The 26527-nt window shown below is 37.3% G+C and overlaps 5 protein-coding genes and 1 non-coding gene across 8 annotated transcripts; 3 read left to right on the forward strand and 3 right to left on the reverse strand.

Annotated features, from left to right (window-relative positions):
• The first annotated feature begins 850 nt into the window (after positions 1-850).
• On the forward strand, positions 851-922 carry TRNAD-GUC (transfer RNA aspartic acid (anticodon GUC)). The gene has a single exon. It is a non-coding gene; the product is annotated as a tRNA-Asp (tRNA).
• On the forward strand, positions 856-1874 carry LOC126616800 (uncharacterized). The gene has a single exon (XM_050284922.1). It carries the CDS (start codon positions 1220-1222, stop codon positions 1787-1789), a length of 570 nt encoding a protein of 189 aa, XP_050140879.1. The 5' UTR covers positions 856-1219; the 3' UTR covers positions 1790-1874.
• Positions 1875-2009: 135 nt separating this feature from the next.
• LOC126616799 (uncharacterized) lies at positions 2010-4391 on the forward strand. Of its 2 annotated transcripts, XM_050284921.1 has the most exons (2): positions 2010-2538; positions 2670-4391. In XM_050284921.1, the coding sequence occupies exon 2, from the start codon at positions 2704-2706 to the stop codon at positions 4027-4029; it is 1326 nt and encodes a 441-aa protein (XP_050140878.1). In that variant the 5' UTR covers positions 2010-2538; positions 2670-2703; the 3' UTR covers positions 4030-4391. The 2 variants fall into 2 exon arrangements, with proteins under 2 accessions (XP_050140878.1, XP_050140877.1); XM_050284920.1 differs by having other exon boundaries at positions 2010-4391.
• A 33-nt stretch (positions 4392-4424) lies between these two features.
• On the reverse strand, positions 4425-7545 carry LOC126616801 (uncharacterized). The gene is made up of 6 exons (XM_050284924.1): positions 7077-7545; positions 5883-5973; positions 5353-5519; positions 5158-5233; positions 5002-5063; positions 4425-4766 (listed from the first exon to the last, which is right to left on the reverse strand). Exons 1-5 carry the CDS (start codon positions 7209-7211, stop codon positions 5047-5049), a joined length of 486 nt encoding a protein of 161 aa, XP_050140881.1. The 5' UTR covers positions 7212-7545; the 3' UTR covers positions 4425-4766; positions 5002-5046.
• Positions 7546-11036: 3491 nt separating this feature from the next.
• LOC126616802 (protein THYLAKOID ASSEMBLY 8-like, chloroplastic) lies at positions 11037-13305 on the reverse strand. Of its 2 annotated transcripts, XM_050284926.1 has the most exons (3): positions 12802-13305; positions 11566-11959; positions 11037-11482 (listed from the first exon to the last, which is right to left on the reverse strand). In XM_050284926.1, exons 1-2 carry the CDS (start codon positions 13177-13179, stop codon positions 11567-11569), a joined length of 771 nt encoding a protein of 256 aa, XP_050140883.1. In that variant the 5' UTR covers positions 13180-13305; the 3' UTR covers positions 11037-11482; position 11566. The 2 variants fall into 2 exon arrangements, with proteins under 2 accessions (XP_050140883.1, XP_050140882.1); XM_050284925.1 differs by having other exon boundaries at positions 11037-11959.
• Positions 13306-15929: 2624 nt separating this feature from the next.
• On the reverse strand, positions 15930-22199 carry LOC126616803 (uncharacterized). The gene is made up of 6 exons (XM_050284927.1): positions 21681-22199; positions 20988-21595; positions 19122-19577; positions 18692-19018; positions 16537-17309; positions 15930-16205 (listed from the first exon to the last, which is right to left on the reverse strand). Exons 2-5 carry the CDS (start codon positions 21536-21538, stop codon positions 16976-16978), a joined length of 1668 nt encoding a protein of 555 aa, XP_050140884.1. The 5' UTR covers positions 21539-21595; positions 21681-22199; the 3' UTR covers positions 15930-16205; positions 16537-16975.
• Between the last annotated feature and the right edge of the window lie 4328 nt (positions 22200-26527).

Raw genomic sequence — 26527 nt, forward strand, 5'->3', positions numbered from 1 at the left:
TTAAAGAATTTATGTCATTGGTTATTGGTTGTAAACATCACTTATCGCATGAGATGGTACACTAATGTGGTATAAAAATGTAATCTTCGTAACATTACTCTTATATCGAGTGGCCTCATTATTTGAGTGACACTATTTTGGTTGTCAAACCTAATCCCTTGTATAAATATATATGACTGGCTTATTTTTTGTCAAACAATAGAAATTGCATAAATTCTCTAAGAAACATTTACATCTTCAGCAAGAGGATTAAATGCCCATTCGGAAAATAACAGATCCCATTCATGCGTACCTCCAGCTTTTGCTACATGTATGTTTGGCCTTCTAGTCGGCCTACAGTGTTTGGATATTTTCTTATGCCAATTGCCAAAGGGTTATGGTTGCTAGTTTTATCATATGGATACTCTTAGAGGCTCATACTAGAGAACTTTGCGCGATTAATTATGAAAAAGAAGATTGCAAGCATAAGGATGATCCAATGAAGCAGCCTACACGTGACTAATGATTCAAATAAGTAAATCACTACGGCTTCTTAATTTGTTGTTCTATCAATCAAACCTAATAACTTTTGTTAATTCAGACGTTTTCCCAAAAGTAAAAGCTGGTTCCCGCTTTACTTACTTGCCTTATATTACTCTTGCCCGGAGAGTTTATATTGGAAGAAAGCCTATACTTATATTTTTATATTCTACACTACCCAAAAAAATATTATCCATTTTTACGGGAAAGAGCTGAGAGGGAACTGGACGAAACTTACATGCAAGGAGACTTTAATTGGATCGCAAGGGGAAAGATATGATTAGCATTCTATAATATAATATATATTTATATGTTAATCAACTATCAAAAAGTCGTTGTAGTATAGTGGTAAGTATTCCCGCCTGTCACGCGGGTGACCCGGGTTCGATCCCCGGCAACGGCGCATCACTTTTGCTTTTCCATACTTTTTCTTCTTATGTCTTTCTCCACAACTTTCGAACTCTCACATGTCTTTTGCTTGCATCCCCTTCCAAGTTCCTTGCCTGAAAAAAACAAGTTACCCACATAAACACACACGCTAAACCATCGATTCCAAATTTCAATCTTCCAAACCACTCCACAATCATCAACACACCCCAAAAACTCCCATTAAATCACCAAAAAAAAGAACCAAAAAAAAAATGTTTTCTCCTTTTTCTTTTCCACCACCTACACCGCCACCAAACCCACGAATCCGGCAATGTCCGCCGCGTCACGGTGCTGTCCAATATCCACCACTCGCATCCACATAATGGCCTTAGATGGAATCGTCAATGTCAATTCACTCTTCTCATTCGCGCCCTTCGTCGGCCTCACGTTTTACCCCACCACTGATCCCGCCGACATGCTCATCGGCTCCAACACGGCCTGCGTCGCTGGGGCCTCCTCCGCCGAGGGCCTCATTGCCTTCCACGTGTACTCCTTCAGCTCCTTCCTTTTCTCCAGTCTCGTTGCCTTGGCCCTCAAGCAAGCCATCAAGATCAGCAAAGACATTGGGGAGTACAATGGCGACGGCAGCTCAGTCTCCCACTCCCACATAGGTCATGTGAACCGGGTGGCCTTGCGGGTCGGGACGCTGGTTTCGGCTTTCGGCTCGGTTGCGGGTTGTGGGTTTTTGGTGATGGCACTGGTGGACTTGGTTCAGATCAAATTGGGGAGGTTGGGCTGTGGGAGTCTCTACACTTTGGCTGCAATTGGTCCTCTCGTGACTTTGGTTCCTTTAGCTCTTGTTATATATGTTTTTCTTGTGGTACATGCTTTTACTAGATAGAAAAGTATTGTCAATGAAAACGGAAGTTAAAATTGCACAATTTCTTTGCATCTTTAATCATATTTATAAATTTAAATTACATGTACGTAAATTTAGTATGCAGAACATCGTTTTGAAAAAATCTTAGTTGTGATCAATTACGTTAACCAATAGGGATACGTGTGATTATTTAGGGTGTTGTATCTTCCTTTAGAGTTTCGATTTTAGGTTCTAAGTATTAAGTTGTGAACCAATTCGAGATTAGAATCCTAAAATCTAAGCTTAAAATTGTGAGTTTGGGTTTGATTATCGAGGGTATAGAATCGCCTTTGAAATTTTTGGTTTTAGGATTTAAGTACCAAACGGATTCAATTCGGGAATGGAGCTCTAAAGTTTAAGCTTTAAATGACGATTTTAAACACTAAAACAAGCAACCAAGATTGGGTAAAAATGAAGTTTTCTCAACGCGTCCGTACCATCGCATTGTGTAGACTAATGTTAAGTAAAAAGTACATACAAGTTGGTGTTTATGTGAATTTACTAAGGATTAAAATTTGGATAAGTAGGTTAATGATATTAATTTATGAAGTCAAATGGATGTTGCTTGTTTTACAAGGTTCGTTAATTCTTCATAAACAATCTATCGAGATTGGCAATTTTTATAGGAACTGCTTCTCTTGAACTTGTAGCTTTGTGGATGCCCATGTGCAAATACCATTGAATCAGAAACAGAGGAAAAACGTCTCATTTCGTCACTTTTCCAAATTTTGGTATAGTTGCTTTTCTTGCATACTTCTTCCATGGCAAAGGATTCAGTTACTCTGCTCAATTTTCGCGGTCTTTGCGGCATCGTTTTGCTGTTATGTGTCTGTTCATTCATCTCATTCATTTACTGGTACAGTTACCATAGTCCATGCTACTCTCTATACCCAAAAATGGAGCTTAACCAAAACCAAATCAACGACCTACTTGCATTCCCTTCAGCATGGAACCAGCTTGCTTTTTCATCAAAGCCGCCTCCGAAGCTTCTTAAAATCGCTCTGTTCGTCAAGAAATGGCCTCAGAGATCTCAAGCAGGAGGGCTGGAACGGCACGCCTTGACCCTCCACCTTGCCCTTGCCAAAAGAGGTCATGAGCTTCACATCTTTACCGCTTCTCCTTCGAATTCCTCCTTTCCAAGGTACGCGACGAGAAATTTGTATTTTCACCTCTCGAAACCAACAGCTGCTGGGTATCTGGACCAAGCTGTGGTTTGGAAGATGTTTCAAACTCAAAACTCAACAGGAAGGCCTTTCGATGTGATCCACACGGAAAGCGTTGGCCTCCTGCACACTCGATCGCGTAACCAGACAAATCTGGCTGTGTCTTGGCATGGGATTGCATATGAAACTATACATTCCGACATCATACAAGAGCTTTTGCGGAGCCACGAAGAACCACAAGGGTATGCATTGACTGAAAGAATTATGAAGGTTGTTGAAGAGGTGAGGTTTTTCCCCAGTTATGCTCACCACGTTGCTACCAGTGACCATGTCGGAGATGTACTCAAGAGGATTTACATGATCCCTGATGATCGCGTTCACATTATTCTTAACGGCGTTGATGAGGAGATTTTCAGGCCGGACATTGCCAAGGGGGAGAATTTTAAGAGAAAGTTTGGGGTGCTGGAATCTAAGACTTTAGTTCTGGGAATGGCTGGGAGGTTGGTGAGGGATAAAGGCCATCCTCTGATGTTCGTGGCGTTGAAGCAAATGCTCCAGGAAAATGATGCATTTAGGCAAACTGTTGTTGTTCTGGTTGCTGGGAATGGTCCTTGGGGTGCAAGGTACAGAGATCTCGGAGAAAATATACTTGTTTTGGGGCCACTGGAACAAGCTCAACTTGCTGAGTTCTACAACGCTATTGATATTTTCGTGAACCCAACTCTTCGCGCTCAGGGATTGGATCATACGTTATTGGAAGCAATGCTCTCCGGGAAGCCTGTAATGGCAACGAGGCTTGCCAGCATTACTGGCTCTGTGGTTGTTGGTACAGAAGTGGGATATACATTTTCGCCAACAATAGCTTCACTCAAGAAGATCCTCTATAGAGTTTGGAGTGATGGCAGAGGAGATTTGAAGCAGAAAGGCCAGGCAGCAAGGCAGAGAGGCTTGCAATTGTTCACTGCTACAAAAATGGCGGCTGCTTACGAAAGGCTTTTCCTCTGCATATCCAATGACGAGAAAAGTGGGGAGAACAATTGTCAATATCAGATTCCATGACACTAACTTAGCAGATGACTCATGCTAGTCCCCGGGACTGATTGTGGCATCATCTTGTCACCAGATTTTCAGCGTTAGAAGCAAAGCTTTTCTGACAAAGAATCGGCGTAAGGATAAAAGGCGAGAGGGTTGAAGTTGTATCTTCTTGTGGTTGAGAATCCAACTCTGGACTAGAGCTGTAAGTGTCTTTTAACAATTTCTATGTACATTAAATTGGCTGATTAGTCAGGTTTCTTATGACAATTTGTTCTCTGCTAAAATTCCATGTGTCGTCTAAATATTTCGAATGAACAAGGTTCAAGTTTTGCTTGACCAGCAACTATGAACACTTTGAATGTAATGGAGATGCATTTACTCTTCAAGAAACCGTAAACGTGTCATAATGATAAAACACATTTCATAAGAAACCGTAATCACTTCAAGCATAATTGTTCACGATGATAGAGCAAGAGGCTCATATCTTTCGCCTGCGAGTCATCCAGAGGCTTTAATTTAACAGAAAAGAAAAGAAAAAAAACAAAACTTTCAAACCACACACAGAAACAAACTCCAGCGGAGAGTAGTAAGAACACTACATTTTCTGAAAACCATCATCTTGATAAAATCCCAATGAAACAGTTGACCATACCGACATAAAAGCTTGCACTTCATGTCCAGCATCTTTCGCAACCAATGCGCTCATCAGCCACTTATTTATATTACGCTTTCATACTTGAAAACCCAGGCCTAGTGAATTCCTGCAAAATGGAAATAGATAAGATCTTCTTGCATCCGCTACTTGTCTAGCGTGATATCTTCACATTATGCCAGAATTCATGAATTCGTATAAATTGACAAGAGGAAAATAGAGATTGCAACTATTTATCATATGAAAGAGAAACGCAATGCTAAGAGACTTTCGATCTAACTGAAGTGTTGAAACAATAAGAGAATCTATTTTGAGCAGAAGGATCTAAGAGTGAATGAATATACCTTGAAAAATAGATGAGAATTCATGTGGCCAGGGAAGGCAAGGTCCTAATAATAGAGCGAACCTGCAGAAACGCAAGTCAGAAGTCCAGACGCTGATCTACTCTACAACGTAGATCAAATTATTAATACTACTAATTTCATCTTCAATATCAGTACCTTGCCACCAATTTCCTCGGGCAGCACTGTTCGAGTTGGTTCCATTTGGATCATCTTCTCCCCCATCTTTCTTGAACTAATTAAGTCACAAATAAAAAACAGAATCAGTTTCTCATGGCCTTTAATCAGTTAATCATGCTGATAACGTCAGTATATGTCTATATATTATGTGATTGTCAACTTATCAAGACTCACTATAGGATAGGATCCAGAGGAACGGGTACTTGGGGACTGGGAATACACCTCTTGCCCACCATAGTAAATAGATGAACTTAGATGACATGGTTCTGCTCTTTCTTCCTGAAGAACTGAACTCCGGTCCTTGTTGGGTAAGCTATAGTGTGCACCTTCGCCACTTATAGCTATATATTTCGAGAAAAATGCAAAGGCCGAGGCAATAAACTTTAAAAACAAAGTTCAATATCCAACATCAAGAGGTTGTAGGGCATTGCAAAATAAACATACTGTAATCTATATACATTCAACAAGATTTCTTCCAGTTAGGTGTAATACGAGAAATTCCACATTAAATAGTCATATTCCACTTACCACAGAAAAAGTGAGATATGAGAAATGAGATTAATTAAGCATAAGTTATTCCAATTTAAAAGTTTGTTAGTCGGAAACTTTAGACATGGTGCAAAATCAACACTAGGTTCGCTTTCAAAAAAGTATGAACACAAAAATAAAGAAACTAAAATCAGCATAACACAACCCTGCAGTACCTTGCTTGGAGTTCCATGCATGATTCCCCAAGGACGACTGCTTCTGCCAATATTCTGTCAGCTCAGAGCTTGAAGAGTTCCTCCCAACCACCTTAAAATTAGGTAAAAAGTCATACACGAGCATATATATATCCAACAGAAGATTTAGTCTGTGTTTCTTAACGACCAAAGAGACTTTCACTTGACAGAACGCTGACAAGCAAAGGTGTACAATGGGCCGGACCGAGCTGGTCTTTTGCCGGCCTGGAGAAATTTTTAATTGTGACGGAAACACGAATGGTACATCACGTGTTTTTTATGTAAGTGGTGGAAAATTTTAGTTTTTAGGTTATTAACTTTTTAACACACATATTTTATCATTGTATAATAACACGTAGTGTCTTCGTCCATGAGCGGTAGGTCTCGGGTTCGAGACTTGAGAGCAGCCTCTCCATAAATGGGGGTAAGGCTAGCCGACATTCACCTCTCTCAGACCCTGCGTAAAGCGGGAGCCTTGTGCACTGGTTACGACCTTTATAATAATACGTAATGTACTACTTCGTGTACCAATCACACTAAAAATTCTCTCGCCGGCCTGCATCCTTCAAAATATCAGTCCGCTTAAAGACGGCCAGTTGTACACCTCCATTAACAATCACCCCCGTTTTTCCGTCCACTGAACTAGAGAATAATGCTATACAAAAGAGCTATGAGTACCGTGAGGAAAAAAGTGCTTTTTGTTTTGGGTTGTCAGCTCTCCCCTATCTTGCAAAAACTTAACCAATAAATATGCTCTGATCCCAAATCAATATCTTGCTTAAAAAAAACCATAAAACTTTTTCTTTCCCCCTTTTGGTATTTCTCTGCCAGATTTTACTTTTACTTGCTAAGCACTTTTCAGTTCATTATTATAAAGTCAAGAAATTTATAAAAATTTATAATAACAAAGCATATGCATGAACCCAATAAAGAAAATCCCAGGTAACCAAAATCCTTTCCCAATTTCTAATGTTAAATCAACTTTGCTGCTAAGTTGGCTAGACCAACTTGCTCTTCTTCTGCACTTAAGTTCAAATGTCCCTCTTAGTAATTTATATTAAATTAGATTGGAATATCACTCCGAATCAAAATAATAAAAAAAAAAACATTTAAATCAACCTTACACAAAAAGTAGAGAGCATAAATATATGAAAGCAGTAGAAGAATCATATGTACCTGTGATGGAGGTGGGAAAATGGAAGCAAAAATCCCAGTAGAAGACTTGGGGGGAGACTCCTTGTCCTTGGCACCAAAAAGATCAGCAGTCAATGAGGAACCTGAATTGCCTTGATACTTATTGTTACTCTCCATTTCTTACTTCCCTTCTCTCTCTACGTCAACCAAAAAAACCCAACTCCAGAAAAAAGCACTCTGCAAGAAAGCAGCTTCCAAGAGAAAAACCCAGTTAAAGAAACAAAGCAGATCAGATTTGCAGAGGAAGAAAAAAGAGAGAGGGCACGTGATGAAGATGATGCCACCCAGTATCCAAAACCCAAAATTTATATTGGCACTTGTTCTACGAAAGACGGCACTGCAGGTAGTGCCGCCCATGTCCCATCATCACCCTAAGAAAAAGCAATCCTCTTTCCGTTTCCATGCAACCAAAGATTTGTTTCTCTTTTCATCACAAAAGATTTGGAACTTGACCTATTGTTTTCCTCACTATAGTCATCTTTCTCCCCACCCAAACCTAACGGATAAGTGCCACGTGGGCTCCACTCTTCTTGCCAAGTGGACGTATCACGTAGTGCCACATTTTTTGGGTTGCAAATCATAGTACTACATTTGGAGAGGATCGAAAGCTTTTGCCCCATCCTAATACTAAGGTCTAAAATATCGATATTATCCCGATATTTTCATCGAAATTTCCGCATTTTTGGACTACCGATATTTTCGATATCATCGATATTTTAGACCTTGATAGGAACTCTATGTGGTACTAGGTCACTTATGTATCTTACCATGCAATGTATGAAGTGTAAAATATTGTACTAATTCATTATATATAAATGATTATGGTGTGTTTAAGCTTCTTTCATTAATTACTACATATTTTCTACACTCACAATGTTTGTCAGCTCGCTATATAATCAACTTAAATCAGTTAAATGCATCATGCAATGCATTTCCTTCCAATTTATTGTGATAAACTAATAGATAATTGACTAAATAAATATTTTGCAAAGTTTCAATAAAAATTTCCAAGTTTTTCTTACAATTTCCGTGGTTTTTATTTAATTTTATGGATATTGATAATATCTCGATATTTCTATAGAAATTTCCGTGTTTTTTTACTACCGATATTTCTGATATCATCAATATTTTAGACCTTGCCTAATACCAACTCATTAACGTATCTGTACCACCTACTCGTAGTAAACGTGACACAAGAATCTGGACGGATCCTCTTTGACGATTTCAGGGATCCATTCATCGTATATCGTGCAGTCAGAAATCATTTTATTTAAAATTAAACGTAAACAGTACTTAATAAAAAGTGACTGCACAATATACGATGAACGGACATAATTCATGAATTCCCAGGATCCTCATCAAAAGGATTCGAAGAGAATGCTGTTGAGTGACACAACTTATTTAGCTAAGGCAGTGTACATCTGCTCGACACCTATGTTCAAATTCCTCCTCCCATGGAGAAAGAATTTTTTTATAAAGACACCATATGGTTAGACTTGTAGGGCATCCAAGTTTTCCTCGATGTCACAAGTGGAGAAGATTAACCAAAAACTAGAAAGATTTGCGTGATTAAGAAAGAGATAGTGAGCTAAGAAATAAGCCTACGCGGCATTTTTTTTTCTTCTTAATTTAGATTAGATTAATTAAAATATGATTAGAATTTTCAACCCTCATACTAACTATGAAATATCTGATTGGTATTGTGCTTATATGCCTAGACTCGATGTCTAGACTCGATTTTTATTTCATCTCCCCCAAGGCCCCCGTTGTGTGATTATATTTTGTGGGATATATACGTTGAAGACTTCAAGTGAGGGATAGAAATGCATCCAGATGCTTTTGATCCCACAAAGTGGATAACTAGATAAGCTTTGCTCTGTCGGATATGCTTCAAGTAGTGCATGGTCCACCATTCTCTTACCTATTCATATCAAGTCACTATTCATGAATAAAAAAACCCCCAGTGTGATGTAGGACCATATATATAGCTTATGAACATGTAGAAAATCTTCAAATAAAATTAATTTGTAGCTTTTTTTTAGTATGTACTGGAATCTTTGGTAGTCTCAATAAAGACGGAAGTCTTGAAATAGGTGTTTAAAAGAATTTGAGCATATATTTAGTACGAATTTGAAGCTCAATAATTTGAAGCTTTTCTTTGAAGCTTTTTTTAGTACGAATTTGAGCATATATTTAGTACGAATTTGTAGTTAGTATGAATTATGTGATTCTGCTTAAAAGTATTTCTCAATAAAGACGGAAGTCTTGAAATAGGTGTTTAAAAGATCTTGAGGCTTCCCTATAACATCAAAACAGGCTTCCACTTGCTGCGTCCAACCTCCACACATGCTTCCATCTCACGTTCGTGAGGATGTGGGAAGTCATATTACTCTATTTGTACTACACAGGCAAAGATATTCCAAAACGATGAGATGTCATGACCTAGAACAATGGCAAATTGTGTGAACATCGTATTATATATGCAATTTTGTTTGGATATGGGTTTAGCTTGAGGTGGGACTTCTTGTACTAAGTGGGATGCTTACGACAAAGTTGGTACAATTATTGGTTTGAAATAATATGAATTTGAATGGGTTTTGGTGATTAAGTTTAAATCTCTATGTGTCACTTTTGCTTACTATAGGTCGGTTGGATGCTAAGGAAACTCTTTTAAGGTGAGATTCTTTTAAAGTGAGGCTTTCTCTAGTCTTTCTGTCATCTCATGTTTTGTCACAATATTTTATAATGTTGACATATGAATTGTGCCAAAAATATGAAATGATGGAGAGTCCTACTTTTGAGATGGTCTCCTTAGCATTTCTCTTTCTTCAGCAAAAAATTTCCAATTTTTGAGTCTTTGACGTTAAACTGTGACTCTGTGAGGTTGCAGAGAGTCTATGGAGAGTTCCACTTTAAGAGAGCTTCCTTAAGATTTCTCTTTCTTCAACAAAAATTTCCCAATCTTTCGGTCCTTGACTGTGAGGTGGTAGAAAGACCATGAAGATTCTCACTATGAGAGTCTCCTTTAACATTTCTCAGCAAGGAGAAACTCTAAAAAATAGGACTCTTTGCCACGAATTTTTTGCACAGTATTTTATAATATTAGCTTAATAATTAATGTTATAATGTGAGATAACAGATAATCTTACTTTAAAAAGTCTCATTTGCATTTCTCTATAGTAAAAATACGGTTTGGAATATATGATGAAGACACTAATCCCAACTGCTAATCTTTATCTTTACTACTATAAAGCCAACACAATGTCATCATATATTAATATCAACCTCCCACTAAGTGTACAATAACAATTTAAAAGTAAATGAGTAAAAGTGCAAAAGAAAAAGTAGTATTGTCACTTTACTTTGAATAGAAGGGTTAGAAATATGAATTATTCTCATCCGAATGTCTACTTGCAATAAAAGAATCAAGGACAGTTGGAATTCAGCTAGGATTAGGATTGACATGATGAGAAATGCTAAGGAGATTTTTTCACAAATAGAATTCTTCGTGGCTCTCTATGTCATCTCATGTTTTTGGTATAATGTTTTATAATGTTGACACGAGAATTACCATTACACTGTAAAGTGACAGATAGTCCATAAAAAGTCTCACTTTAAGAGTCTCCTTAGCATTAACGTTGTTCTCCTTCTCATCGTGCAATGTTGCACAATGATTGGAATCGTCTTCTTTCTAGTTCAACCTTTAATATCAACTTTACTGAAAATCAACCAATAAAAAGTCATTAACTATTCGTTTAACATTGTTAAAATTTAAGTGTTCAACTAAATAACATAAATCTATATCATTAGATGACTAAACGATTTTGGATTTGGTTGATTTCTACAAGAGTTGACCTTTAAAGTGGGGGTTAGGAAATAATGGTGCAAATCATCACGTAACATTGTAAGATGAAAAGGAGAGTAGAAAAAGTAAAACGAGAATGTTCAAATGAGAAAGTAACATTCTTCAAAAAATTGTAAATCGATGTTTGTCTTAGAAGCACTCTTACTGGACAATTACATTATCTTAGACAGCCCAATTTGAATTCAGCGAGGCCCAATCCAATTTGGATCCAAGTACTACTGCAGCCTCCTAATTTTGGAGATTAGCAGTGCCAGGATACAAAGGGTACAAAAACCACAATCAATCGTATACATGCTCATCTATGTCAACATAGACAGGTCAAAAATTCACATGCCTACATGAACATTTACAAAATATGAAAAGTTCCGTTCCAAGAACTCCAATCTTCGATACTTTAAAGAAGGAACAATTTTACATGTCATTTTACGGGATAAACCACCTAAAGGTTTTAGCAGGCAATCCATCATCCTATAATCGGTTGGGATACGACCCCCTCCGATGAAGAGACAGAAAAATTTAAGCCCTGAAACCAAATAAATTTTAATCGGGACGATGAAATCAATATAATATCTGTGTGGAGAGAAGCTCAAATCATAGAATGCAGACCTCAGCCGCGCATGCCAAATATCTCTTCTGGGGGATCGTACACATGCTGTTCGGGAAACAGCTCCTCAAAGTCTTGCTTGACTCTGTTTCTCAAAAGGGGATGTGGCAGAAGTCCCTTCAACAAAATCCGGAACGGCAGCTCCTCCGGTGGATCTGGAGACTGCTTCATGTCCTCATATATGTTCATCGCATCTGCTGGACAACCAGAGTTCAAAAAACCCCTGATAACTTCTGTATATGTTTGAGAATCAGGAAATAGATCCTCCTTTTTCATGCTGTCCCACAGTAGCATAACATCCTCCATTTTCTTAGATCTTGCCAATGCAATAATCAAGTCCTTGTACAGATAGACATCCGGTTTGTACCAGTCTTGCCTTCGAATCACGTTAAATACCTGAAAATTCACCGAGTCGCTTGTAATTCCAATAAACAAACGCATATGTTGATTGCATATGTATTTAAACAAAAATAAAGATGGTGCAGTCCAGAAGGAATTTCATTTGAAATACTGGTCTAAATCCAATTTTCCTCTTGGGTACTCCGATAAACAAGTCTGCAAAACCACAGCATACCTGTAATGTGGTTTTGCATTTAACACAGACAACAATTAAATTTGAAAACACCATTGTGTATTTGAAGAGTTGGGTTTCAACCTGACTTCTTGAAGGAAATAATATATCCGCAATTCAAAATCAATCTATTCTTGTTTTTCGCAAATTCAAATGGGAAATATGGCAGTGAGTGTTAATATGGTTGTCTTGACTCTTGAGAGGTTTCAACATTTCACCATTACTAGCTATTTCAAAATCCAAAAGGCTGTTATAGCACCTATAGCTACAAGTGAAAAAATGCCCGTTTTAAATCAAAGATGGATTTGGACACGAAAACCACGTCACTCCAATCACGCTTTACTATACACCATGAACCTGCATTACTCACAGGAATACCCAGAAATACTTACACGAAAGCTATGAATTTCTCCTCCTACTGTTACACTCATTGACAAAGCATATTTGAAGGTGCCCAAGAGCGCACATTGAGCCAGGCATTCAATCAAACACATTGCGTGCAACCCACTGATCCCCTTTTTTGCAACAATCATGAACTAGCAACAGATAAGTAGATTCACACAGCACAAATTCAACACCGCGAGTACAAATTTCACAACAACCCAGAAGATGAAATGCAAAAAAAATAAAAAATAAATCTCAAAACTTAATCACAGAAATTCGATACCTTAATTGCCAAAGCGACTTCTTCCTGGCGCTCGAGCTCCGTGAGCACAGCAATCATATCCATCTTCAGAAGCCTCAAAACGTGGGTCGTTACAAACTTCCCAAGCTTCTCTTCGTCGTCCTTGAACCGCTTCAAACCCGAGATCACGAAGAGCGCTTCTTTGCCAATCAGCTTCTTGCCCCTCCAGAGAGGTCCTCTGGGCCTCCCGTCGTGATACAGCTTGAACCCAAAAATGGGTCTCCATGATTTGATTTCGAGCTCTGGAATCGGGGAGTTTAGAAGCAATGGGGTCGTTTTGATTGGTGTTGTTCTTAGGTTTTGAAGGAGTATTGAGGAGAAAAATGATGACTTTAATCGCGAAAATGCACGAGTCGCCATTGGAGGTGTGATGAAGGGGACGAGTTAGTCAGTGAGTGTGAAATTGATGAAGGGTTTGTTTGGGAAATGAGAAACTACTGCTTCTCCTTGTTTTGGAGAGGGGTTAGGCCAGGGGTTTACAGTCGTAGAGGAAAAGGATTGGGCGATGATTTTTTAAGATCCGTAATCGTATATCATGCGGTTATAAATTATTTCAAATTTATAATTAAATATAAATAGTATCTTATGAAAACTGATCGCATGATGTATAATGAATGATCATGATCATGAGATCCCTTGATCTCCAAGAAAAGGATTCGATGAGGATCATTTTCCGTAGATAGAAACCTTCTTATGGAAAAATAAATAAATAAATAAATCTTTAATGTAATTCTTATTGTAATTTATTTATTTTGCTAAAAATGATATATTCACGAAGAATAAATTTGAACTCAAAATCTTTTACTTACAATCTTTTACTTACAAATGAAAGAGAAATACTACTAAATAGATCTAAGTGAAAAATCTTATTGTAATTAGTTTCTTTCGTTTTTCATTGGTTGGATTCATATTGGTCTCAAAACCGGTCTTGGCCACGTGGTGGGCGGCATAGGATTTTGGGATCTATGGGTAGACCTGTAAACGGATCGGGTTTATCGGGTTTGGGTCGGGTTCAATTCGACCTGTTAAGTTAACGGATCACCCGAACCCAACCCGTTTCACCCGTTAACAATTATTATTATTATTATTTTTTTTTTTTTGCATAGAATTTATTTTTTGTTGTTAAAATTTTATTGAAATTACTAAAACATCATCAACTAACGGGTGTTAACGGGTGCTAATGGGTCTCGTTATTTAACGGATTGTTAACGGGTTCATCCGTTAATGACCTGACCCGTTAAACATTCACCCAAATACTAATATTAACGGGTTGGGTCCAAAATGCCAATTCTATCTATGGGTCCTTCTAGTTTGTGTTGCGAGCATGCCAATTCGCATCCTAACGTCAAGTGAGAAAGGAGAAGTTGGTGATTTTAGTTGCGTTTTGATTTGACTTGTTTTAAATGCGATTGTGGACCAAAGAAAGGAACGCGTCTCCTTTGCAAGTTCTCTACGCCTTCAATGCAAGGATTTTTTAATATGGATTAGATGGACGTTGAGATGGGAGGTGTCCGTGCGGAGATGATGAGTGAATGAATGGGTGGAAGCGAGTTTAGTGATAGATATTGTGAGATGGAATGTACAAGAAAACGAATCACATCAACCCAAACAAACTAGTCAAATGGATCGAGTTAATAAGTATTATGTTACAATACTTCTATTTCGATAAAATAAAATGCAAGAAAATAAATTGCAAAAAAGTAAATTGCGAGAAATTTAAATTTACGATAAATATGAGAAAAATAGTGCGAGAATTAATTTGCAGGAAATGAAAATAAATTGAAATAGAAAGCTATATAGGGCTACATTTGAATAGAAAAATTAAGATAAAAGCACGCGGGGCGCAGAGAAACTAAATGATAAGTTAAATTAGTCTTCTTTTTTTTTTTTTTAATATACAGCTTAAGTCAGTCTTAATATTATACTATTCTGTACAACAACAGAAACCAGTACAAAAGCAATGAACTAATTTTTTCATATCTTGCAATCCAGGGCACCGAGTACTCAAAAGGTAATGTAGGAGACAATCACAAAAACAAGCAACAGAAAAACGATGCCAACGATAAAACCGTCGGAGAGTGATGCACAAAGGAATTTTCGATTAAGCCAAAATTTTTATTACTGTGGCAATTGGGATAAAGTAAATGTAAAGGACCCTAAAACCTTATCATGTCCTTGTAAATTAATAACAAAATTCCATTTCTGACACTGAAAGGACACATGCAAGCTGGATGATATTTGACCACAAAGTTCTGTGCACAAATTTTTCTAGGCACAAATACACCTAATTTGTGCTCTTCTCATTTTGACTGATCACAAATACATATGCATTTTTTAAACTTCAGGTATCGTTTGATACGCAGACGGAACGGAACGAAACAGAACGAGACGGAATGGAACAGAGGTTCTGTTTTATGTTTGGTACGCGCAGGATGGAACGGGACGGTTGTTCCGTTCTGCATTTGGTAAGCGAATGACGGAACAGAATGAAAATATTAAATGACTAACTTACCCATGTTTCGTCTGTTGTTTGGTACGATATTTATGCGTGGGACAGGACGAGACAATTTTTTTTTTAAATTATTTTTTTTGAACTTGTTCATTTTTGAACACATATATGCTTATTTATGATATATTTTTTACACTAGCACATGACTGAAGATATGTTCTACCATGAATTCCATCTTGCTGACCTCAGGGTCATGGATAATTGCTTGAAGGTTACTAAGAATGTTGACCATGTGTTCAACCTCGCAGCTCATATGGGAGGAATGGGCTTCATTCAGTCCAACCATTCCATCATCTTTTATAACAATACCTTGATTAGCTTCAACATGGTTGAAGCTTCTTGGATCAAGGATGTGAATAAGTTTGTTGTCCTAAACTAGTACATTTGTTGTGAATAGGCACAAGCAAAAGATATAACATTCAAACAATATGTAAAGTATAAGTTGAGTTGTGAGAGGATTGGATGTTTATGGTCATGGTTGCCATGCAATGTTAAAAAATATACAAGTTTAATGATCATGCATGTCGTAAACGTTTTAGAGTTTAAACATTCAGAACTTAAATAAAGAAAATGAAAAATGCAGTAGCACATTGCGAATGTCTTTCGGTTTACGACTTTCTCTGATATTGCTTGCAGTATAATACAAGAGAGTTTTCCCTCCTTCAAAGGTATCAAAATTGGAGGAAAACAGCAAAACAAAAGTGGATTCATTTGACGGTTCTCTAGGTTGTGCTCACCGCTTGGCACTTCAACAATGTGTGAAAATAATGTATTCATTTGAACACAATATTCCCACTTCAATGTCCATCGATTGACAGATTTCTCCTTCCGTTGTCGTGATCTACCATAGCTCAGATCGCGCGCAATGCATTTAAAACTGCAAAGAACGAAAATGCCAAACTTATACAACAACAACAAAGCCTTTTCCCACTAAGTGAGGTCGGCAAAATGCCAAACTTATGAATACAAAAATACCCTTCAACAAGAAATGACAGAAAAAGACAGACTCGGCAATTACCTTGTGTTCTTTGTAACATTACGAAATATATGCTCCTAATTCCTAACCCTAAAATTCGATTTAACACTAAAACCCCCAATTTCTACTTTAATTTTCAAAATTGAGTCTAATTACAATACCAAAATCTTCAGATCAAGGCATTAAAGCCTTTGACATGAAGAAAAATAAAGAATTAAGAAAAGATAGATACCTGGGTCAATCTGCAGCGTGTTGTCCGTCACACACGCAGAAGTAGCTCCGTGCTGCTGCCTGCTGCCTGGGTGCAGTCGGCGGTGTCTTTCTGGCTGTTGAGTGGTGCGCCGGGGGACTGACAGGGGTGACAGAAGTGAGAAGTGAGAAGCTGTGAAACGTATAAGAAGAAAGGTTGACGTGAAGTCGCTGTGAACTGAGGAGGAAGGTTGCGAGAGGCCTGGGAGAAGAAAGGGCGAGGAAGGGGGAAGAGGTGGAACGAAAATTTAACCAAAAATCGTTCCGTGGGACTGCACGTCCCACTGTCTTTGGCACACCAAACGTAGGATGAACATACTCCATCCCATCCCATGTACCAAATGGTGCGTCATTGAACACAAATGTACTCAACCAAAATGAAATGGACACAATTTGACAAAAAATAATGAAACGGGCACAAATTAATTGTGTTCTAAGCCCACCACTGGTTGGAGAGTGATGCACAAAGGAAGTTTCGCGCCATCATCGAATGAGAGACTTTCTTCAATAAAAAAAGTCAGGTCATCGTCATCGATTAGCTCCACCGGCTGGGTTGGTAATTTTGATGCATATGCTGTCGTTATTATGATCTTATGTTCACTGGGATCTATCCCAAGAATATTATACAGTCTCTGCACAAGTTCTGCATGTGTAATGCCGTCAGGAACCATAATTCCTTTCGTTTTGCCACCACTGTATATAGAATTGATCCACTTCCCATCATAGTTAACCAATAGTCTAAGTTTATTCGTTTTCCTGAAAATACATGGAAAACAGTAGTTAGCAAAGAAAGTATAAAAACTGATTATATAAAACATAGTTTAGAATTTTTGCAACGAAAAAAAATTTAGAATTTGAGACCTTCAATTTTTGAGTTTAAATTCTATGTAAATATGTATCATTTCTAAATTTTTATGAACGAGTGTATAAAAATAAAAAAACAAAAAAACTCAACCATGAATGGCCACCATCCACCATCACGGCTCCTGCCACCAGCATATGCCGTTGTGACCCCCCCACTAGCGCAACCATCATCACTGTCTCCGCTACTAGCACATTTTCTAATGGACAATACTTCAGTCCTGAACAGTCAGGACCCTTCATACTGCCCAATCTAAGTGGCACAATAGAATTTCAACACGTGTATTTTCAAAACTCATCAACACTTAACTAAAATTGATTACCAAACATTCACTATTCTAGTATGCAAACATCCCTTCTCCCTCACTGCAATATTTCTCCAACCTTCCATCTCCCTGAACGAGCAAGAACTCCCAGGTCTCCCATCCCATCTTCTACTCTAACCTTTCGCCGTCCATTACGCACCCTATCAGCATCTTCTTTTCCGAGGAATTCATGAAAGCACCATCAGAAGACTTGGGGAATCGTTGCTACATTTCTCCTCTAAACTCTACTGCTATGGCAGCCTTGGCTGCATTGGGGTAGAAAAGGGTGGATTAAGGGTGGGGTCGTCGACGAAGAGAGATTGGGGAGGAGATGAGGTGGGGTCGCCGGGGGAAGCTTGGAGGAGACTAGGTGGGGTCGGTGGGAAGAGGCTGGAAAAGAAGATGAGGGTGGGGTTGAAGGATGGCAGAGTTGGAGGAGGTGAGGGTTGGTCAGCCATGTCTGGTGGGGTTCATGGGAGGAAGAAGAGTGTTGTTTGGTTATCAGGTTATGGGAGCAAGTAGGATGTTTGGTTATCAAAATAGCACGAGCAATCAAATGGACAGGTGTAGCATTTCTATTGAGCTATATAATGGTCAGTAAAAATTGGTTACTGACCTATCACTAGGCAAGTATTATCCTTTTCTAACATCTACATAAATGATTGTATAGATACATTAATTCCGTATTCAAATTCTTTTTTTTTTTATGTTAAACAAATAAGAAAATTCACAAATTAAAACAAAAAATACTATCATTTTGGAATTCTTTAGTAATTTTAAATTTAAAAGTTAATGAAGGTTTTTTTTTAGTGCCAATAGGAGCTCCAAAGAACACACAAAAGACAAGAGACTTTCGTTTGCATCATCGATCATCATCATCATCAGTCACCTTGAAAGACGGGGACGATGAGCAATAAACCAGAAGAAATATCCAACCATTTCAATTTGACAAAAGAGAGTGAAAAAGTTTACCTTCTAGTTCTAGAAGAAGATATTCGCGGTTTAGGAATATTCGTCTTCAAGCTCTTATCCAAACTTAGACTCTGTTCTATGAAAAATGCCAAGTGCTCATCATCGACTATCTGTACCGGTTGAGCAGGCGATTTTGATTCATCTTTAGTCTTCATTATAATGTCATACTCAGATGGATATATCCCGACGAGACGATACACTCTACCTAGAAGCTCCTCACAAGTAATGTCCTTTGACACCACTATTTCTTTCGCCTTACCACCAACGTATGCAGTACTAACCCACTCTCCATCGTAGTGAACCGAAATTCTAACTTTACTTATTTTCCTGAAAGTGAAATAAAACAATTAGGAAAAGAGCAATCGTGAAAAATTCTAGACCTACGACTAATAAAAATATAACAAACAAAATCAATATAAAGGAAAATTACCTATCCCTTGTATTACACTTGATACCGGTCGCGACTGTAGATGCTTCTTTTCTTTCTGTGAAGTCCTCGAGACTCCTCTGTGAGTTAGATGTTTCCATGCATTCAAACATCTTGACAATCTCATCCAAGCACCAAGTTGAAGAAGCAAAATCTGGTGAAAGAGTGACAAGGTAAATCTGTGATTCCTCAATTGCTTTTACAATTCCTGGGGAAATTGATTGTCCTTTCTCAAGCCCTTTGTCATCTTTAAAGGTCGTAATTCCTTTCCGCTTCAGTGCAGCGTACGTATGACCCACAAAATTCAAGCGGGTGTCTTTGCCTCTAAAACACATAAACACATCATACTTCCGTTTGTGAGAAGAAAAAGGTGAAGAACAAGGTGCTGAGGTTTTAGCCGTAGGGTGCAATTTCCTCCACATGTCATCAACAATTTCTTCAATGAGTTCTGATTCGTCCCTACAACAAAGGCGAACATGAACTTTATTACGTGTGGATGGGGGAATGGCACAATTCTCCAATGGAAATGTCAAAAAAGAAAAGTTGTCAAATGCAACTTTGAATAAAGTGGCAATGTTAAATTTTCTTATGTTCAAACCCATATTGAATTAATATTTGTAGGACTACTCTTCAAAACTAATTGTCATGATTTATGATTGGTGCATTATTAGGATTCACAACAAAATATTTTAAAAAAAATAATTTGATATCAGATTTTTCTCATTGTTTGGAGACCTCCACACACTTTTCCATCCTCCCTCTCACTCTCTCTTTTTTGTAACTTCTCCTACAATAACTTAGATGAGTGAGTGCATTTGTTTCCCATCATCACCACCGATTGCGGTTAGATGAGTGTAATTTAATCTAGCTACTACCTAAATTTTGAATTTTTACTTATCTAATGGCAGTGTAAATGCGGTGTTGCTAGGGATGAGCAAATACCCATCGGTTACGGGTAACCGCGGTTACCCGTCCATTTAAAATTCACGGTTACGGTTATGAGTAACCGTTTAGATAAATAAACGGTTATGGGTATAACCGTTTACCCGTGAAATTTAAATAGGCGGTTATGGATATTAACCGCGGTTATAAACGGATAACTATTTACCCATTTATATATATGTAAAATTAACATAAACCATGTTCCCTATCAGATAAAACTTAGATCAATGCTATTGACTATAGTGCATGATTTCTATAGCTAATATAATATAACTTTCCTTAATCACTTTAAATTTTATGGTCCATTATATATATTATGTTAATATTTTACATTCCGAGTTAAATAACCCAAGAATACCGTTTTTTAATAGTTTTCGTAACCCAAGAATACTTAGCCAATTTTATATTACCTTCATTGCTAATAGTTAAAAATATCATCTGTAAACTATTATTTCAATTATTAGAATGATATAAGGACTTAAAAAATTAAAATGCAGAAATGTATGATGAATTTACCTATAACGGTGTTTAATTGTTAGAAAAAGAAAATTATGACAAATTTTTCTTTTTTAATTTTCAAGTTGTTAAAAAAACACGTAAACGGGTGAAAAATGAGGAAATGGTAAAAAAGAAAGGATAAACGGGTTTAAAAATGATAAATGAGTAAACGGGTACTAAATAGTTACGATTAAATGAATATACGGTTATGAGTGTGGTTAACCGTTTATAAACGGTTATGGGTATGGGTATGAGTATAACTGTTTAGACAATTATCCAACGGGTAAACGGTTATATGAGTATGAGAATCAACGGTTATGGATAAATAACCGCGGTTACCCGCCCGACATAACCGTTCCCATCCCTAGGTGTTGCAAACATATATCATTTAGCAGCAGAAAAGAGTGAGTAGAATATATATATGCATACCGGCCCCTTGAATCCCACCCAGTGAGGTTTGCTACTTGGTTTAAAGCAGCTCTCCACCTTCGAACCTTGTCTGGGTCATCCTTATATGTTTCTTCGTGCCTAGCAAAGGCTTCAGCAAAACTCCCTGTTTGATATCGTACGTCTGAGGGATCGACATTATAGAAAATTGGTAGCACCGTTTTTCTTTTTCCATGGGATTTAAGAATCAGGTCAAGCTCCTCCAATGCCCATGACGACGATGCATAATTCTCTCCCAGAATAGCAATTGCAGTCCTCGAATTCTGAATTGCAGTCGCACGTTCTTGATTCTTGGAAAAAAAACCAGCAGAGCAAGTTTCTGTCTGCTGCACCGAATCCCGAATTGCACCATTGAGTTCTGGACTAATATCAGCATCATCGCGGAAAGTTTTTATGCTGGCGTTCTCAAGCGCTTTATATAGATGATCTGTAAAATTCCTTCTCGTGTCTTCTCCTCGAAAACTCAAAAAGACATCATGTTTCCGCCCAGGATTTGGAGGAGATGAATTCAAACCCAAAGAGCTTGATGCCATTGGAGATGTGGTTCTCACAATAGAATAATGAGATTATTTTCACAAGCAATCAGCACTCTGCAGGAGACAGTACAACTTGTTAAACTAAGCAATTTGATAATACAACCAGTAAAAAAAAAAACCTAGTTTGCAAAATTCATACCATATAGGGAGCATAAACCACGAGCAGCACGCTCCCTGTGAGAGACCTTCCCTCTGCTTGAGGGTGATTCTCACTGTTTCGTGTGAGTGATTCACAATCGTGTTCAAATTTGGTGCCACCGATCCTAGCTGCAGCTAGGATCGGTGGGTGTTCCTTTTCTGCTCCCCTTCGCTGCTTTTCCCCCCTGCTTTTTGGATCGATCTAACCTCTTCTCGTCCCACTGGTGTATCTCCTCCTCCTTCCTCTAATTCCCGATATTTAGTCAAGTTTTGCCGAGATTTGTTGCAGTTTGTCGAGTCGGTGAGTACAAATCTGGTGCTTCCACTGGATCGGGTGTTTCTAACACAACCACCTTCTTTTTGCGGTTTGCCTTTGTTGGTAGTGTTGCTCGTGAATTTCCAAGCGCTTCTTTCACCTTGCTGCAGGTTCTTTAGAATCTGTGGCTGTGCTCGGACTGAAGATTGGAATTTTGGTTGTGGCTTGTAATTGGCTCTTGTGTGGATGCCTCCAACCCTCCTCTATTTATAGATTTACCAAATAGATTGGATGCCTCCAACCCTCCTCTATTTGTTTAATTAATAAATAACTAGTGGATGGTCACACACATTGCGTTCATTTCATTTTGTTTTGTATTATAAAGCGTCGATAATTTCAACAAGTCTAAAAAATAATAATTATGAGACAATAATGTGGTAGATTTTTTTTTAGAAAAATGATTATTGACTAAACCTCCTTGTCCGAATCTGGTTATGTATATAGTAATGCAAGTGGGGTTCGTTTGATTTGGTAAACTTCCTTGCAAAAGCTTAATCGATGTGAAAAATATGCGGTAAGATGGTTAGCAGTAACTATCAATTGGGCGCGTATCGCCAAACCAAATTGGCGTGAAAGTTACGGAGCAAGTGGGTGTATAATGTATTTGGCCTCAGAAGTTTCGTAGCAACATTCACGCACGCTTGTCACATTTAAGACCCAATAACCAAGACCATAGATTGTAACGCCACATTTTGTTGAGCTTACTACTAGAAAATATTATTTTGCCGATAATTTCTAAACCGACTAAGTAAGAGTTTGTCGGCACAATAGATTTTACCCGATAAATTTTTTGCTTTGTCAGCTAAACGTGCGTACCCTGGTTAAGAATTTGGGACAAACTCTTCCAGACGACATTGTGTTATTGCCTACGAAATATTTTGTCGGTAGTGAAGTTCTTGGCCCAGAACTTGGCTTCGTTGGGTAGGATTTGGTGGGATTTTTCCCGCCTTCTTAAAATTTACATTTGAAATAATACTAAATTTTTTACGGTTAGGGCTTTTAAAATTCCTAAGCCTAATTAATTAAGGAAATAAATTGCGATAACTCTCTCTTTAACTTTCACGCTGCTCCTTCTCTCAATCTATCACGCTTCTCTCTCTCTCTGGTTTCTCACATCCCTCTCACTTGTGGGGTTTTGGTGTTGCAAGTTCAGCGGTTGGCTTATGCGTGGCTTTATTAAGCTAAAACAAGTGCAAGCCCAGTGTGTGGTATTCCTCTTCACTTGTAAATGAGAGGTCTTATGTTGAATCTTGTGTATGGCAAATTCAATGTCAAATTAGGTTGCCCATTGTGTGGTTTAGCCTCTCCCTCCCCTTAGTGTAAAATATATCGTTGTACTAAAAAGAAAAAAAATTATTGTGTAACTTTTTGTACCTCCTTTTATTCATTGTGATTTACATCTTATTCAGGGACTGAAGAGAACTTCTCAAATGGCAGGTGGTTTGAAATGTTGATTGCAAGGTTTGGATATATGCGTCTAGTACATACTTTATCATTCAAGATGCAAGTGAAATTCAAGTTTGATACAGAAAGAAATACCTTATTACAGATATCACTGTGAGTACAAATATTTATTTATAATCTGTTTTACGGTACTTGCTATTAGGAATACATAATGAATAAGACTATCTTACTCTGAATTTGAGAAATCAGAATCTATGAACTCTTTAGATTAGGTATTTTAAAATCAATTATGATGGTCTGATTTTAATTGCATGCTAGTTGATGTGTAAGATTGGATTTGGAGACAATTTGTTGCTGTTGTTTAGAATGGTCTGAATTGTTTTCAATTGCCATGTGTGTTGAAATTTATCCTTCGTCTTTTTTTCTTTTCAGGTGAACTTTGACATAGACCAAAATTTATGAATACTATGACTACCTCAACGGACTCGGGCTCGTTTGATACAAGAAGTTCAAGTTTGAGTTACATGAGAGTTTGGACGAGAGAACTAGGGTAATGGGAGCTTTTGTATGAACATTTTCAGGCAGAGTGATTTTTGATATATGTCGGTTGGTTGGTTCATTTGTAAAATTCCTTCAATTTTGTTTTTATGATTTCACCTATGATGCTTTTGTATAAGCACTGTAGATATGCTTTTGTACATTCAACATTTATCATTCAATAAAACATAACTTCTTAACAATTTTGTGTATTGTATTTTGATATGCATATGTAATAGCTGAGCATTAAAGCATTTATTTATTTTATAAATTAAATGTATTCCGGACGAAACCAATTTGTCGGGAGAGAGAAGACTGTGCCGACGAAATGGCCATAGCGACAAACACATTTTGTAGGTTGAAACATATTATTTGTCGGCTAAAAAGGCTTGTACCGACAAAAATATTTGTTGAAAGATGGAAATGCTGACAAAAAGGATTTTGTCGCGAAGTTGAATCTTGACCAACGAAATACCAAATTTTGTCGGGAAAATTCTTAGGCTACATGCTTTTAGCGACAAAATTGCCGACAAACTTTTTCGTCGGGAAAGACACGTTGGCGACAAATTTTGACTTTTACTGACAAATTAATTTTGTCGGTAAAGTCAAAATTTATAGTAGTGGCTGGTCACGAAGCCATGTGAACCAGTAATCCAACTACTTTTACATTTGAAGAAAACAATATTACTTTTGAAATTGAATTTTCAAATACAAATTCTTAAAATTCAAACAACAAACAAATAAACTCATCAAAAATTAAGAATAAAGAAGTCAAAAACTTATCAATTGATGAGAAAAATCGATAACCTTTCACACTTGCAGGCTCTATCTCTATGGATTGTGGATGCTAGCTTTCTGAAAAATCGGCTATTGTTATAGCCTTCAAAAATTCGAAAATATTGTCTTAAGAAATTTATAAGTACTTATTAAAATGAGTGAAATAATAGAAATTTATAGTTTTAAGAAATTTGCATATGCATATCATATCAGAAAAACTATATTTTTGTGGTTGTTTTATTAGGAATGAAATTCTTAAAAATTAATTAGCAAAATTGTTTTTCTCTCTTCATGTTAAAATCAATTCTCTTATTCTTGCTCTTTGTGGAAGGTGATTTTCTTGTTATAAAAACAAAGCTTGAAATCCTTTGTTACTTACTATTGCAAAAACTGAGTTGAGATATTCATATTGGGAGAAGCAAAAATGAGTTCATGGTGAATTAGAATTATAAAGCAACTTTGTGAGGCTTTTTACTTTTAGTTTGCATATTCCATATGAAAGTTGTTTGCATATTCCATATTCCATTTTGACTATTTCAAATTTTGGCTTTTTATTTTTTATTTTTTGTCAAAATTTTGTTTCTTTTACTTGGGGAAGGATCAAATGGCATTTTTTTATATATATTTTTGTTTAGTTTCATTTGTGCTTCTTTTACTTGGGGAAGGATCATATGGCTTGCAGTAATTAGTGGGGCAGGCAGCTTCTCCAATTTTCATAAGATTTTGACACATGACTTATCTCTCAATCATTTAAGAGATTTTTCAATATATCTGGAACACGGGATGATACGTCTTATACTATTATATAAATTGAGATAAATTTTTTTTAAGTGTTTCTCCACTTATATAATGACATATGACGTATGTGCTCACAAGAAGCAACTTTGTGAGGCTTTTTTTTTTTTGGGTGGCCTTTGGTCTACATATACAACTTTTGTTTAAATTTTTGTTTTTTCAAATTTTGGCTATTTTGTTTATGTGTTTAGATGCTCATTGTGGGTTTATGGTACAGTTTTCCTTTTATTTTCAGGAAACGGTGCTTTTTGTTTTCTGGAACTGCTTGCAGAGCACATGACTTGAGGATCTCAGATAGGGATGGGCAAAATACTCATGGGTTTGGGTAACCGCGGTTACCCGCCTATTTAAAGTTAACGATTACGGCTATGGGTAACTGTTTAGACGAACAAACAGTTATGGGTATAACCGTTTATCCGTGAAATTTAAATGGGCAGTTATGGGTATTACCCACGGTTATAACGGGTATCCATCGGTTATGGGTATTATCCGCGGTTATAACGGATATCCATTTACCCATTTAATTTAATATATGTAAAAATTTTAAAAAAAATTAAAAACCTTAAATTTTTAATTTCTCCGCCAAAGTCTGAAACGCCCCATCCCCACTCATCTCTCCCTCCTCGCTGCCCTCTCTCATCTCTACCGCCCTTTCTCTCATCTACGCCGCTCCTCTCTCTCTCTCTCTCTCTCTCTCTCTCTCTCTCTCAAGATTCTTACCTTGAAAAGTGTATCCGTGCGTTCCCCTCCTCTCTCTCTCTCTCTCGGTTTCTCTTTGATTTCAGTTTCCATATTTTCTTGCATTTTCTCAGAAACCAAACAGGGCATCAAATTTAAATTTTCTTTTTAACTCTTATTCAGTGCTAGGTTTTGATTGCTCATTATTTCAAGTTTCATGAATTGGGTTTCTCCAAGAATTGCGATATTTTTATGAATTTTTGTGCTTTAGCATTTGATGAAGCTTGAATTTCTATATAATTGATTACGTGTTAAAGAATAATCGTACTTTTTTTGTCAAT

This window comes from Malus sylvestris, chromosome 3 (genome assembly GCF_916048215.2).
Source record: "Malus sylvestris chromosome 3, drMalSylv7.2, whole genome shotgun sequence".
NCBI lineage: Eukaryota > Viridiplantae > Streptophyta > Magnoliopsida > Rosales > Rosaceae > Malus > Malus sylvestris.